The following is a 15106-nucleotide window of genomic DNA, read 5'->3' as shown; positions in this document are numbered from 1 at the left end:
TCCCTAGTCAGCGCAGGGGTGGTAGCGGTGAGCTGAGCTAAACAAAAATAATTGGACACTTTTAAATTGGGGAGAAAACAACAAAAAAACTAATTGGCGACTACTAAATTTATAAAAAAAAAAAAAGAATGTTCCCATTGCCAGTGCTCAGCAGAAATCTGCTGAAAGAACTAATAAAACAAGAAGTCATCATGAAACAGGATGTCAATGGTTTACAATGAGTGCAGTTTGTGCTCTTTTATATGCTCTAAAGCCAGAAATAGCCAATAATAATTGAATACTAGCCCTTTTAGAATGACATACTGGAAACATAGGTGATGTTCTATTCTTATATTGTGATATGTGTGCAAGTGCTATGGGAGGACATATAGAAAATGCAGGCTGCTGTCGCTCCAGTCTCAGTGAAATGATTGCCTTCTAAAGCAAGTTTTCTTTTGCTATTGAAAACCCATGTTTTGTTGTTTTTTGTTAGTATTTGTTTAGATGTAATATAATTTTGTTGTTGTGGTAATATGCAGCATCATTTGTAAAATCACAGTGCCCTATCTTGACATACTTTTAAATATTACCCAACTATTTCCATAGATTTCCCAATTTTGTAATACCGCTTTTTGTATAGCTAAACTCATCAAAGAAATTGGTTCTGGTGATTGGCTTATACATAAAATATGTATTTGTTCCCTTATAGCTGACCCAAGATCCTGTTTGTCCTGTAAAGAAGGATTTTACATGTAAGTTGATTTTTCTTTTCTAATTAACCCCCTTTTTAGAAAACAAGGAGAATCCAGAATATTGTTATGTTTCAGAGCACTGTTTTTGTACACAAAATCATACACAGTATTGTGTTAATGAGTTATTTGCAACACACCAATCATTAAAGCTGTATCTGAAACCTCTGTAGTATTTCACTGCAGTTAGATACAGCTGACCCTTGCTGGCAAGGTGATACAATGGGTTACCAGACAAAGAAAAACACACTTCCAAGGATTAAAAAAAAAAAAATCATAATAATAATAATAATAATGGTTTTATTAAAATGTAAAACACTAAAAGGACAGACTAATTGAAAAACAGCCAAATTGGATGCAACGCAGGGGCCTTTAACAAAGCGCTTGAGAAATTTTTTCCAGGTATGTTTGAAATTCATGACTAGAATAGTGATTTATCTTGGCTCAGTTGAAAGCTGAATAGGAATAGCTTCATGCATGGAAAAATGACCAGTTAGACAGAATACAAGTCAATTAAAGAGTGGGAAATAGATTTAGCGTAGCTCAGAATCTCCAGAATCAATAAGGGTTGTCCTCATCCAGAGCCTCCAGCAGCCCGAATGTACTTGTGTCAAGTGAAGTGAGCTGACCCAGCAATCCTCATGAACAGGAAACTGCCACACTGTGGTGGAGGGGAGGAAGTGAGTGATTTGGTTTCTTGCAGGTAACACTGAGTAAAGCACATACTGATAATAGAAAGGGTTGTGATTGTCTGGATGTCTTTTGGAACCCCAACAAGCAAATATGTACTTACAAGAGTTACTGTCCTTTAGGTTTAAAACACGATGCTTTGAAGGGTGTCCTGAAAAGACGTATAATGATAACAAAACCATGGAGTGCAGAGAATGCCATAAGAATTGTGTCAGCTGTGATGAAAATCAGTGTCACTTGTGCGAGGAAGATTTTTTCTTCTCAGGTAAGCAGGACTTTTACTCTTTTGTTCATTATCTGATGTGTTCTGGAACATTAACTAGTATAAAAATAATCTGCAATTTGGAAAACAAATTGGTCAATCTTATTTTAATCTTATTATTCTCCAAATAAAAAAAACACAGGCATTTCTCTTATTTAATAGACCTTTAAAAACTATGAATATTTTTTTATTTTATTGTCTGGACTTTTTTTTTTTTTTTAAAGAAAATGAATGTGTTGAAACATGCAACATGGGTTTCTATGGTGATGAAGAAAGTGAAGCATGTCAGCCTTGTCATCAGACCTGTAAAACCTGTGGAGGGCCCAACTTTGATGACTGTGAGTCTTGCCCTGGAGATCAAGAGCTTGTAAACAGAAAGTGTGGAGACCTGATCAAATCTTGCCCGATTGGTAGCTTCTGGTCTGGTAAGTGTTTTTTATTTTATAAAAGTCTTTCATGATGAGAAAGAAGTCACTTGCATGGAAGGAGAGAGTCATAAGCAGAGCTTCAGGAGGAGGAATATAGTTTCAGGGGAACAGAGAAGATGGAGGAGTTTGGGGGGCTGCATTAGTGTTTTCAGGCGATGGAGATTTATGACCATAGAAACAAACTGTGGCTACAAATATATGAAGGGTAGTAAGATCAATTACTGTACAGTAAGACCATAAATTGACAGATGTGTTACATAAGTGATTGGTGCTACCTGGCTTTAAACAGATCTTTGTTTACATTGGGAAAGCATTTTTTTAGCATTTGTATCATGTACTAATAAATTACATTGTACATTACACAGTTTGTAAGAGGGTCTTGTCAATAATAAGTCTAGATAGTTTGCCACCCCAGTTCACAATTTAAAACAACATCTGAGCCAGGGGTTTGCACATGTGCAGTCTTTTTGATTAAACTGAGAAACTGTGGCAAAGTGGCTTGCAGTGTGCAGGTGCAGGAGTGATGCGGTGATCAATAACAGACAGACAACGATAATCCAGGTGCAATGGTGTTTTATTTCTAATCCAAAGTTTGATACTACACAGTTTAACAATAAACAATAAACAATAAACACAGTCTTTAATACACCCACAATATACAAACACGGTCACCAGTCCAAAGTGAGTGCTGTAGTGCGTGTGGTGCAAATACAATATCATGAAACAAGTGCAGTGTTGTCCAGGTTTTGTGTTGGCCTGTAGCGACAGCTATGGATTGTGTTAGCCGTCTAATAATAACAATAATTAGACACTACAAAATAAACAAAACACTCACGATAGACAATACGGTTCTCCTTCCGGTTCAGCGTTAACCATAACAAAGGAACAGATCACTTTGTTACATCCCCTTAGCCCCTTGGTTAACAATTGCAATCGCTCCTCCAATCCGTGGCTGCCACATCGTTTCCCTTCCGGGTCGATGATTTAGTGTACTGTAGCTCCGCCCCCTTTCTAGATGGCCGACTAACCCTGGGAATAAATTGTCTGGCCATCTAGTCCAGGGCACTCTGTTCCCTTTACACAGCACCCTCACAGGTCGGGAGGGAGATTTAAAACCAAGAATCATTCTGTCTCTGTCACAGAATAGTTAATCCAAATGTTCTTGACTGCATGGCATTTGAGCTCATGTGTTAGGGAGGAAAATAAACTATAGGGTTACTTCACCTCACCACATTACACCTACCCCTACTGACCATGTATCCAACTAGTCCAGACAGAGAATTCCCAGGTTGGGCCTTGCCGCGGTTCTCTGTGATTTAGTTGTTTGTAATTGTTTGTTCCTGAGTGGATACCTAGGGCTTCTGTTTTTCGGGTTTTATTAATCAATTTTTTCGGTGCTTATTTTTATAGCTATTTTTGAGGTTTATGTAAATTGGGGTTTTTACGGGGCTTTCGGTTTTTCTATACTATGAAATTATTGTTTATAGTTACTTTCCAAATACTTTTTTCTGTCACAATATATATATATAGTAATTGACAGTTTTTGCACACTTGAGTTTCTTTCCTTTGCTGTCTACCTCAACCTTCCTCAATGTCTTCCTTTGCTGTCTTCCTCAACCTTCCTCAATGTCACTAGGACATTCTTCTGGGGTTTTTGTGTCTCTAGGCCTTTTTTTTACATTTCGCCACAATTTGTAATTTTAATCCTCCCTATTTAACTGTAATATGGCTTTAAATCCTGCAAACAAGTCTCCGTTCCTAATTGTAATCTCGTTTTGTGATAGCCTATAGGCGTATTTCGGGGGACGAGATCTGGGGCTTCAACCTGCTTTCCCTGTCAATCTTCTCCTATTTCCTATTTAAGTCTGAATCTCACACAGCTCGCTGTCTAGCGCTTTCAGTTTGTTTTTCAACTAGAGACAAAAAATCATAATGGGTCAATTTACAGCTCAACGCAGGAACCCCAGCTTTGTTCTCATTCTAGTTTCGTGCTTTGTAACATATTACGTGAAGCCTACTCGCATAACATCACTTTAAAAACAAAACATTGCTGAGGAAAAAAAAATTGCCAATCGCATAAACTCCAACGACACTGCTGCGCTGCAGCTTTCCACTGGTGCCTCACAGGCCATGGTTACCATGGCAACGCCCTCATCAAGTGACTACTGGGACTGTTAAGTTGCCATCATAACCAGTTAGTTTCATGAGGCCCTGTGAGCTCTGTGCCTCAGTACTGCAATCTTTCAGCTTCCTGCCGCTGCATTTTCATAACTGGAGAAAGTAAGTTCAAGTCGTCAAATTTGTGACATTTAAATCAACTGCAGGCATGTCTCATGGACCTATGTTAACTTACTTATATACATGCTTAACTGTGCTAAAATATGTATTCAATATATATATATACCGAAAACAATAATTTCATAGTATAGAAAAACCGAAAGCCCCGTAAAAACCCCGATTTACATAAACCTCAAAAATAGCTATAAAAATAAGCACCGAAAAAATTAATTAATAAAACCAGAAAAACAGAAGCCCTAGGTAACCCTTTGCAGTCCATTTATTAAGTGCGTGTCAGGCACGTCAGATCCAATTTATTTTCACACGCGCAGTTAATTTTAGACGCGCTGTTTAAAAGTATTTTCTTCCACAGTCAAACGGGTTTAAAAACCCTGCATATCAACAAAGCACTCACTAGGCATCTCCAGCCCCGCCCCACCCTTTTGTTCGCTATAGCTTTCACCTATGTAAGAAATAAATAATAATAATAATAACAGTCGTACATACCGATCAATCATCTCCTGATCACTCGTTTTATCACCAAACTCCTCAATAATGCAAGTCATTATTTTATTACTATAACATCTCAAAAAAGCTCTGCAAATGTCCGTGATATTCTCTGAGCGCTGATGCAGTACCATCCAGCTTGTTTCCTTATGACCGCCCCGTTATCTGATGCCAGGGGCAAGTATGACGTTTTTTTGATGATGTCGGACAGGGTCCGACAATGGACCTGATAGGAATAATTGCAATGTCGAACCAGGTCCGACATAGGACCGCAAAAGGTTACATTTTGGAGGCTGTGTGGTCCAGTGGTTAAAGGAAAGGGCTTGTAGCCATGAAGTCCTAGGTTCAAATCCCACCTCAGCCACTGACTCATTGTGTGACCCTGAGCAAGTCACTTAACCTCCTTGTGCTCCGTCTTTCGGGTGAGATGTAATTGTAAGTGATTCTGCAGCTGATGTATAGTTCACACACCCTAGTCTCTGTAAGTCGCCTTGGATAAAGGCGTCTGCTAAATAAACAAATAATAATAATAATAAATCAATAGGTTTTGCAGCGGCTTCAGAGCAATGCATTCTACATCTCTCCTGAAAGCAGCCTCATCTATTATTATTATTATTATTATTATTATTTATTTCTTAGCAGACGCCCTTATCCAGGGCCTTACAATCGTAAGCAAATACATTTCAAGTGTTACAATACAAGTAATACAATAAGAGCAAGAAATACAATAACTTTTGTTCAAGCAAAGTACAAGTGTGACAAACCACAATTTAATAATACAGCAGATAATAGTGACAGTTACATCAGGATATGATTAAATAGTGATAGTTACATCAGGATTAACACTTAAAGACCAACATCGACGTCCTATCAAAGTTCTGGTTGGCAGACAATTGTGCAACAACATCCTGCAATCCCAAGGAGGCACTTCATGCAGCTTAAATTTGCTCATATCTCACAATGAGTTTCTTTTCACTCACTTCAGCAGATTTCGGCTCTCTACAGCAGGCCACTGCCCACTACTGATGGCAGTCCACCGCACACTGTTACAGATCACTGCTTCAGCAGATCTCTGCTCTCAAGCTCCCACTTCCATCCACTGTCATTCTCTGTCTACACAGATTTGCTGCAATAATATAGAAGATTGCCAGATTTCGGCAGTTAGTTCCTGCAGCAGCTCCAGCACCTCTCCAAGTTCTGCAATACCAGCACCTAGTATTCCTGTGAGCTCTCCTCTCTTCAACCTTCTTCAGTCTGCTAGAAATTACATGTCCGCTGCCCTAGCTCCATCAACAACATCATCCTACTCTACAGGTTGGAATTCTTTTTCCTCCTTCTGCGTGAAAAAAATCAGCCAGTTCCATTTAACCAAGACTTGATGTTAGCCTTTATCATCCACGCATGAGACATTCTACACCTCTCCGCTTCTACAATCAAGTCTTACATCTCCGGAATCCAGTTCCATAACCATCTCATATCAGTGTTCTCTCCGATTCTTCTGGCCATTCCTGCAATCTGCATGACGCTCTGCGGCATATCTAAAACCTCCCCTTCTACTTCCCCATCTCGACTTCCCATGTTGCTCATGTCAATCTTGTGAAAATGCTGGTTCAACCCCTTCAACGGTATCCTCATGGAAGTCATGTGCTTAACTGCTTTCTTTGGATTCCTCAGATGCTTCGAATATACAGTCCCATCTCTTTCCAGCTTCCCTTCTCTCGGCATCCGTTCCAACGAGATCCCCTTAGTTCCAGATTCTCATTTCCTAATTATGCTCCACATCTCTAAGACAGATCAACTTTGTCAAGATCAATTTATACAGCTGTTGAAGAGTAATCCTCCATTATGTCCCTACACCTCCATGTCCAGATACATCTACAGCAAGAAGCCTTTCCTCATGACGGATCCACTGTTCACCAGCTCCTCCCGTGCAGTAGTTACAATGGTTCTCAACTCAAATTGCCTCTCTCTTATCTCCAATGCCGGTCTTTCTCCTCAGTTCTATACTCCTCACTCCTTTAGAATCGGAGCAGCCATCTCAGCAGCAAAAGTCAACATCAATCAGCATCTAATTAAGAGCCTAGGGCGCTGGTCCGCCTCAGCTGTAGAATCCTACATATGCACATCTGTTTCCGATATTGCCGCAGCTCACCAAATAATTGTTAGCATACCTGGAGTGGGGGCTACCTGATCCGCTGGGTCCACCAGAGGTTTTCCTCCCTAATAGGGTGGGGTTTTTTCCTCTCCACTGTGCAGCAGGCCACACACTCTATTCTTTAGCAGTTCCTGCTCTTTATCATCCTCAAATTGAGACTGGGCTCTATTTCCTGGTCCCTCTTCTGTCATTCCTTTTCCAGGATCTTCAGTGCAAGAGCCTATTCCTTCTACATAACTACCGCTCCCCAGAGCCTGTTGTGGGCTCCGCCGAGCCAATCTATCTTATGTGTTTTCTGGTTCCCGAGGCTGCTGAACAGCCAGCCTTCAAGGTCGCTCCCTCTCCTCTGGCCAAGAAGGCTCCCGCCGGTCGGAAACCTCCTATCCCCTGAGGCAACTCCTCAAACTACCTCTCCAAGTAACAACCTTTCACTCCAGCCCCGGCTCTCGCCCCGTGAAAAATCTTGCAAGCAGCGTCTCCAATAGAAATGTAGGAATTTGCTGCCATTTAGTAGTTGGGGTGGTTTTAAAGTATTCAAATCGAATCAGTGAAAGGAGGGACATTGCCCAACTGAAATGGGAAAGGTCGTTTTTTTGTAGTAGTAGGTTTTTTTTAAATGGGAAAGGTGTGAAGTCAACGTGAATTGAGTAACCAATTCAGTAACTTTACACCGATTTCAATGTATCGGGGGAGTTTTATCGTTTTTTATCAGTTAAAATTGAAAATCAGAAGCCCTAAGTATACCTCTAATGTTGTTGTATTTTTATTTCTTAACTATTTTTTTCAGCTTATCAGAAATGTGAGAAGTGCAACCGCTTATGTAAGACATGTACTGCAGAAAAAATATGTACTTCCTGCAAAAAAGGTAAATATCAAACTGTTTGACTAAATACTGGCAGGTGAGTTGAATTGCAACTCCCACTGCAGTGTCAGAATGACAAGAACATACAAACTTTTTAAATCTTAGCACAGACTCCAGTCTCAACTGTGAAACTATTCCCTGGCCCTTCCACTTATAATATCCATCCTGTGTAGGAGGATCAGTGTTGAAATCAACAATGGACTCCACAAATGGTGTTTAAAAACTTTTCTCACATAAGGCACATTGGGTTTACTACATATGGGATTTTAAATGAGCTTGAGATGTTTGTTGATTTGTTATAGTTTGATTTTACTTTCACAGAAATGGTGTTTTGTAGCATAACAACTTTGGCCCATTGAGTGTAAAAAAAAAAAAGTTGACTTATATCTGATTAGGTCTTGCAACACTACTGATGAGATTACATTATGCAGGAAGGAATCCTAAAATGGGTAATGTATTAAATAGAGTAGCGGTATTCACAGACACAGCTATTTTAATTCATTTTTCTCTCTGCCGTCCTGTAGGAAGATATCTGACAGCACATCAATCCTGTGTTATCACGTGCCCTGAGAAAACCTTTGCTAACCTAGAGAATGGAAAGTGTGAGGTCTGTGCGCAGGGGTGTGCAGAATGTTCCAAGGAGAAGAACAACTGTCAGAAGTGTCTCGACATCCCAAAACACCCACTGTACTTGTATGAGGGAAAATGTTTAAGCAAATGCCCAAGGTTAGATTCATTCAGCACATCTTGTTTTGTTTAACAGGAAGAGGCTTTACCTATCATTTATATTGCTCTCTACCAGGCTCTGTTTACAAAGATGTAATCCCTGACATATATAAAGAAAGTAACAAAGTCTGTTTTAGTGAATTAGATAGCGTTTGATATCCATTAAACTGTTCCAACACTGTTATTCAAGAGGCTTTTCAGTCTAGAACAGAATATCAAACTGTATTTTATTCCAAAAAGTTTATCTGACTGTGTAAGATGTCCAGTCACAGACAAAAGTATTGGCACCCTACACTTATTAGTCAGCACTCGGATGTACGACACTCAGATACACATCAGTCGCGTTTTACTGTCCTTGTATTAAGAAACAAATCAATCCCCATTATATACATGTAACAAATTAATGCACTTACACGTCACACTCAATTTCCGACTCCATCACCAGTTTTCTGATACAAAGTCTATCCTTTTTCAACCCTCACAGCCTGCATTTTTTTTATTTTCCTGGGATGTCAAAATCAGTCTGTTTTTATCGTGCACTGCAGTTACACAGCGTTTCTTCCAAAAACAAAGCGAACGAGACAAGGCACGGTAATGTACAAGTTCATCATTAACTAGTTTTAGATACTGTGATGCATTTTAAAAATCTGTGATCTCAAGCTGTTTTTGTGCATTTTCATTTGCAAGTGAACTGTGACATTACCGGTAGGGTCTTATCGAGCACTATATTCTGCAATTTTGAATACTGACTTTAGATACGGTTTTAATTCTGGAGACTGTGTTGTTGTTATTTTTTAAGATTTTGCTAAATTGCATTAGCTTTTATGTTTTACGCTGTTCTGTGCATGGGTAACATTTTGATTTCATTTTGCTGTTGGGTTGTTAATGGGGAATTTTACATACTGCTACAATACGTACCGGATTTAATAGTATGTTCTGTATTACAGTCCACGTGTCGTCTCTTTTGGCAAGTGATATTTTCAGAATGATATCGTTCTGAATTAAAATACTACTTGAAAATACCAACAAAACCAACTACAGTACATCTAAATGGAAGCTTACTTATTTTAAAACACAGTCCTTTCAGCTATGTATTTTTGACATTGTATCTTTTTTGTGTTCCCTGAAAAAATTGACAAGTTTTTGCCTTTTACTGTTGTTATTACCCCAAGTCATGTGCTAACAAATTTCAATGAAAGAATGAACGTCTCCACTACAGTTCTTCAAACGCAAGTCATATTTTTTCTCTGTACAAAATGTGCGTGTGCGTGTGTGTGTGTGCAGAGCAGGGGGTTGTTTGGGAGGTAGGGGGCAGGTTACAATGTCAAAATTTTATAGGGTTGGATATGTGAGCTTTTAGTAAACTCGGGGGTGTGGAATTTTTAAAAAAAAACTTGTTATCTAAGGGCAAAATGCTAGAAAATCTACTTGCCCCCCTCACCGTCGCACAAAACACACAGAAAAGTAGACTATAACTTGTAGGATTTTGCTTTTATTTAACAGCGAACGCAATCAACCAATTAGTGACTGGTAACCATTTTTGCTTCATGAAATTTAAGATAAACAGTAACTTATTTAAAAAGTATCTGATTCATGATATGTAAAACACTGAAATATGGATTATTTATCGCTATATTCTCTGTCGTTTGCCAGCTGTATTTTTACACTGTAGACAAAAGCACTATAAATTAATAATGATATTATTGCATTAATTTAAGTATGTTTGGTACTGTGTGTGTGTCTGAGGGGATATGATATGTATATGTATATAGTTTTGGTTTGAGGTTTAAAGGTATGCATTTTTAAATATGTGTGTGTGTGCTAGATTTCCGCAATTCAGAGTTTTGTCCACAATTCAGAGTTTTTAAAAACTTGTGTGGCTCTAGAAATTTACACAGTGTATTTTTAGCAACAGAACAAACGTGGTGAAACAAAAAAACTATTTGCCCAACATGCAAAGTATAAAACTTGTTGTCTGTCAAACAAATCCTGTTGTCCCAGTGTTGTGCCAAATAGTGTTGCTGCCAAATAGTGTTGTACAATTCTAATAAAAAAGTAATAATGAGCAATATATTGTATAACCGTATTGATTTGATATTTTAATGGTTTTATATTCCAACCGGACCCAGCAATAAAACAACATATAAATAACAACTGGATTAAATGAAAAGAATAAAAAATTTTATTTGAACACTTAACAACATGCACAACACCTTTGTCCTCAATTTAGAAAATTACAAGTTACATCTACATCTCTAGTTACATCTAAATGCAAACACAAATTACAGCATCCTGCTCAGTGTGAATTAAAGATCCTCTACCAGACTTTGTCAAGTTTAACTCTTACAGATGATTAAAATTAACATAATAGATGGATGGCTTCCACTTTTTACAGCCAATGCAAAATGCAAAATATCTGATCCTATGATAAAGGAAAATCAGTGCTTCAAACTCTACTGTGATGTAAAAAATATTAGAACATTTCAGTGTTTCAATGGGGTTTACAGACACTCATCATATACAACACTTTATTTTGCTGTTCCTTTACTTCTAGTCATCTAGGCACTTGAACACACCTACCGATTTGCTGCTTGTCACGGCACTGGAGCACTGAATGAGGGGGTGGTAGAAAGTACACATACGGGCATGCCTGACTTCAACGGAAAGCACAAAGCCTGCACTTTTAAATGACGTTGAAACCGGAACGCTATCTGTTGAAGCGACCAAGTAATAGGCAACAAACGAAACTTAGGAGCTGACTGATGTCACATGACTCAAGCCTTAGTTTCTGTTTGCTGTAGTTTTGGGTTCAGGACATATGATACATCATTGGAAAGCTCCAAATCTGTACTTTCAAACAAGCATTGAACCATTATGGTGCCTGAGATATTCACACGAGAAGGTCAGGCCAGTCCAGTCGATACACTACACCTGGGTTCCATACGGACCCCAAACCTAAAACATTTTGGGAAATTCAACCAGGCTACCTAGACTGGAATTATCCTTTGCATAGTGTAACAGGATGGGTGCCTGACACAACTACCTAAAAGGCAACAAAAATCATGTCACTAGATCCACATAATAACTAAAGTTAAATACTAAAGCACTGTGGGGTCCAAATGGACCCCAGGTTACCTTATGAGGGTTAATGTGTGTAATCATGTTCTGGGGATGAAAAAATAGTTCTCACTGAAACTTTTAAAAAATATATATTTATATTAAAATATATATTTTGTATAATATACCTAAAGTTAAGATATGGAGGTTGAGATACTCAGCAACAGGTTCTTACAAGAATAAAAGATTTATTGTACACGTCCAGGGCAAAGATTTTATTTAAAACAGCAGCATCCTCAACTAAGTTCAATGTTACTGTATAATGAATTTGTATCTGTTTACTACATTATTCAAAAGTTTAACCTTCAGTACACACTACTGTCCAGAGAAACCAGGTATTTCGTTGACTTTTTCCTTATTACATTTCAATACAAAACCATTGATATGCAACCCTTTTTTGGCAGACAAGATTCAAAGATGGTGAAAAAAATAAACTAGGCATGTGCAAATGAATTTGCATGCGCACTGACTACAAATGCGCCACTTTTCTTCTGATGACACTGTTTGGCATAACACCCGACGTCGGGCGATTTCACACTTCTGTAAACTTTAACCACATTTTAATAAAACAAAAAACTAAATACATTCTTTCTAGTAATTTAACAAATAATGTTTATCAAAAAACAAACACACTTATATCATGTAAAGTATTTTTTCATGACAAAAATATTGGCACCCCTGCTTTAGTATTTTGCTTTTATAACCACTTTCAGACGTTCATGATAATTCCTAATGTTACATCTTGTTGGTGAAATCTGGGCCCATTCTGTCTTACATATTTCCTTTAGCTGAGACAGATTGGATACACAATGCTTGGCTACAGCTTTTTTTCATATCAAACCAAATCATTTTTAATGGATTGAGATCTGGTGATTGTGAAGGCCCTTACAGAACGTTAATCTTTGTTTTCTTCAAGAATTCCAGGGTTGACTTGGCTGTATGCTTTGGGTCATTGTCGTGTTGGAAGATAAACTGTCTGTCAATCATCCTACGAGCAGATGGTAGCATTGTACTTACAATTTATCTTCAATCACATGAATGCCTTCAGTCCCTGAACTGCTAAAACACAACCACATCATGATTGAACCACCTCCATGTTTTATTCATTGAAGGCTTTCTCTTTTTTTCTCCAAACATACTGTGGTCCATTTTTGGGGAAACGTTATATTTTAATCTCATTGGACCAGATCATTTTGTTGAATGCTTCAGATTCCTTTTCAAATTTCTTGGCAAATTAGTTTTATTAATTTTTCTTTTAAAGTGTTTTTCAGCAAACAACACTTCTGTGTTCAGATGTCTTTGTACAGTTCTTTCGTGCACTATTATGCCTGATGTTTCTAAATCTTACTTTAAGTCCTTGGCTGTTAATCTTGAATTTTTGCTGCTCAGACAGTTCTCCTACCTGGGTGATTCTTCAACTATGGGCCTTTTGGGCAACACAGAATGATTAAAATCCAAAGTGATTCAGAATACAATATACCTATTCAAATGTTTACCAACAGTTACTACAAATAGGATTAACAGCTTACTAACAGCAGTGACTGATTCATTTTTATAATATTTACATTTTAAGCCATTTTCTTGAGGTGCTTGCAGAAAAAGTCATTACCATCACAGTTGTAAAACTCTATTTTAAAGAAATATGTGGAGTCAGAATGTACAGTTCAATTATCAGTAATGTCTGTAATGTTTTAAAAACAGAACTGATAGAATAAACTGTCTTCTGTTTTCTTGATTTTTTTCCCTTTTTGATAACTCTTTAAACTAGTGTTATAATGTATAATGTTTGATGGAAGTGACATGTTGCATTAATGACAATAAAAAAAGGCCTAAAAAGTAGGATCTTAGGCCTACTACCTGAAATGGCCAAAATGTATATTAGTAAACTTAAATTTTACACATTTTACAATCTGACACTTTTATAAACATGTTACGACATGAATGGTAATAACTAGGCTTGCTACTTTTTCCATTTTTTTATTTTTTGGCCAAATTATTTTTTAAAGAATTTACCGTTTTTTTCAGATTTTTTCTTTTCAATTCAAGCAGAGAATGGGTGAAATCGACCTTTATGCTTTAAAAAAACAGACTGTTTATGCCATTGCGAAACCCCTTTATTATTCAACATGCAAAAAAACAATGGTCACCAACATTCTAATAGAACAACATTCAAATTGAAATGACGTTTGGTCAGTGCGGAGCTATGCCTTTGTATAGATAAAGATCCTACACAATTAAAAAAAAATGACTCAAATAAACCGCACAAAATGCAGCGTATAAACGTTTATTACACAGACTTTTGTAGCATACATTTACTAGGAAAAATATGCACAGAACAAAACAGATACTTGAACAGAACTAACTTGCACTCATTATTCAGAGTCTGAGCTTCCCCCCTCTCACAGCTGGACTCAGATACCATGTTTCCACGACACCACTCTCAACTAGTAGCATTGAGCACAATTGCTTCAAAACACAGAGGATGCATTAAATCATGAGGGAAACCAACACCGGATTCTTGTTTTTTCCTGCATTTTCACCAAGCAAGCTTCCATTGTACTTTTTTAAGTCAATTTCTGAGCGCTATCCTTCATATTTTTATGACCTTGTGATTGCATGTGTTCAACCATTTGGTTTGCCTTCGAGGTAACTTCTGCTTTGCACAGTTACATGCCAGTTTACATACCAGGATATTTTCTTCATCTCCTGTCCCACGTTTCTTTACAGTTTTCACTTAAAAGTCAGGGTATTCTGCACAAATTACCATTTAATGTTTTCCTCTTGCACCACATTTTTTAATCTAACAAGAAACTGTCACCGTATATAAAGCTTACCTACACCCGCTAATTTGAAAGTCGGCGCATTGAATGACAGACACCGTAGCTGGCAAATGAAAGTGCACAGTCAGTGCCGGTCTGATGATTGACAGGCATTTAAACAAATGAGAGCCTTCTAGCACTGCTTCAGGCAATGAGATCCGTCAGAACAGGGTGAAATGACAGTGACAGTGAAACCACAGCAGACCACTGAGTTGACTGATAGCGACGAGCCATTCAAAGCAGAACGCGACAGACAGTATGTATAAAAACTACACAAACTTGAGATGATTTCTAAATGATTATTTTTGGTAAGAAAATAAAAAATATTGAGTGGTTTTACTGATGTTTATCCTATATAAATCTATTTCAATTGAACTCATATTTTTGGGGAATTCGACGTTTAAAGAGCTTACCGATTAATATCGAAAAGTAGCAAGCCTAGTAATAACACATAATAAATATAACTCCTTAATTGAAAATATTTACATTAAGTTTTCTTTATGGTAAAGACATCAAAAGATCAAGCTCCCTCCAT

General features: G+C 37.7%; 1 protein-coding gene across 1 annotated transcript in view; it reads left to right on the top strand.

Annotated features, from left to right (window-relative positions):
- The window catches only part of LOC117421293 (proprotein convertase subtilisin/kexin type 5-like), a 74943-nt gene that overhangs the window by 48210 nt on the left and 11627 nt on the right, over positions 1-15106 (top strand). Inside the window, exons 6-10 of the mRNA XM_059010418.1 lie at positions 689-731; positions 1541-1683; positions 1905-2105; positions 7835-7912; positions 8434-8635. Coding sequence (XP_058866401.1) covers positions 689-731; positions 1541-1683; positions 1905-2105; positions 7835-7912; positions 8434-8635 — 667 coding nt within the window. The remainder of the gene's footprint in view (positions 1-688; positions 732-1540; positions 1684-1904; positions 2106-7834; positions 7913-8433; positions 8636-15106) is intronic.

The sequence above is a fragment of the Acipenser ruthenus genome, chromosome 1 (assembly GCF_902713425.1).
Source record: "Acipenser ruthenus chromosome 1, fAciRut3.2 maternal haplotype, whole genome shotgun sequence".
Lineage (NCBI taxonomy): Eukaryota > Metazoa > Chordata > Actinopteri > Acipenseriformes > Acipenseridae > Acipenser > Acipenser ruthenus.
This window is presented reverse-complemented; position numbering and strand designations above follow the sequence as displayed.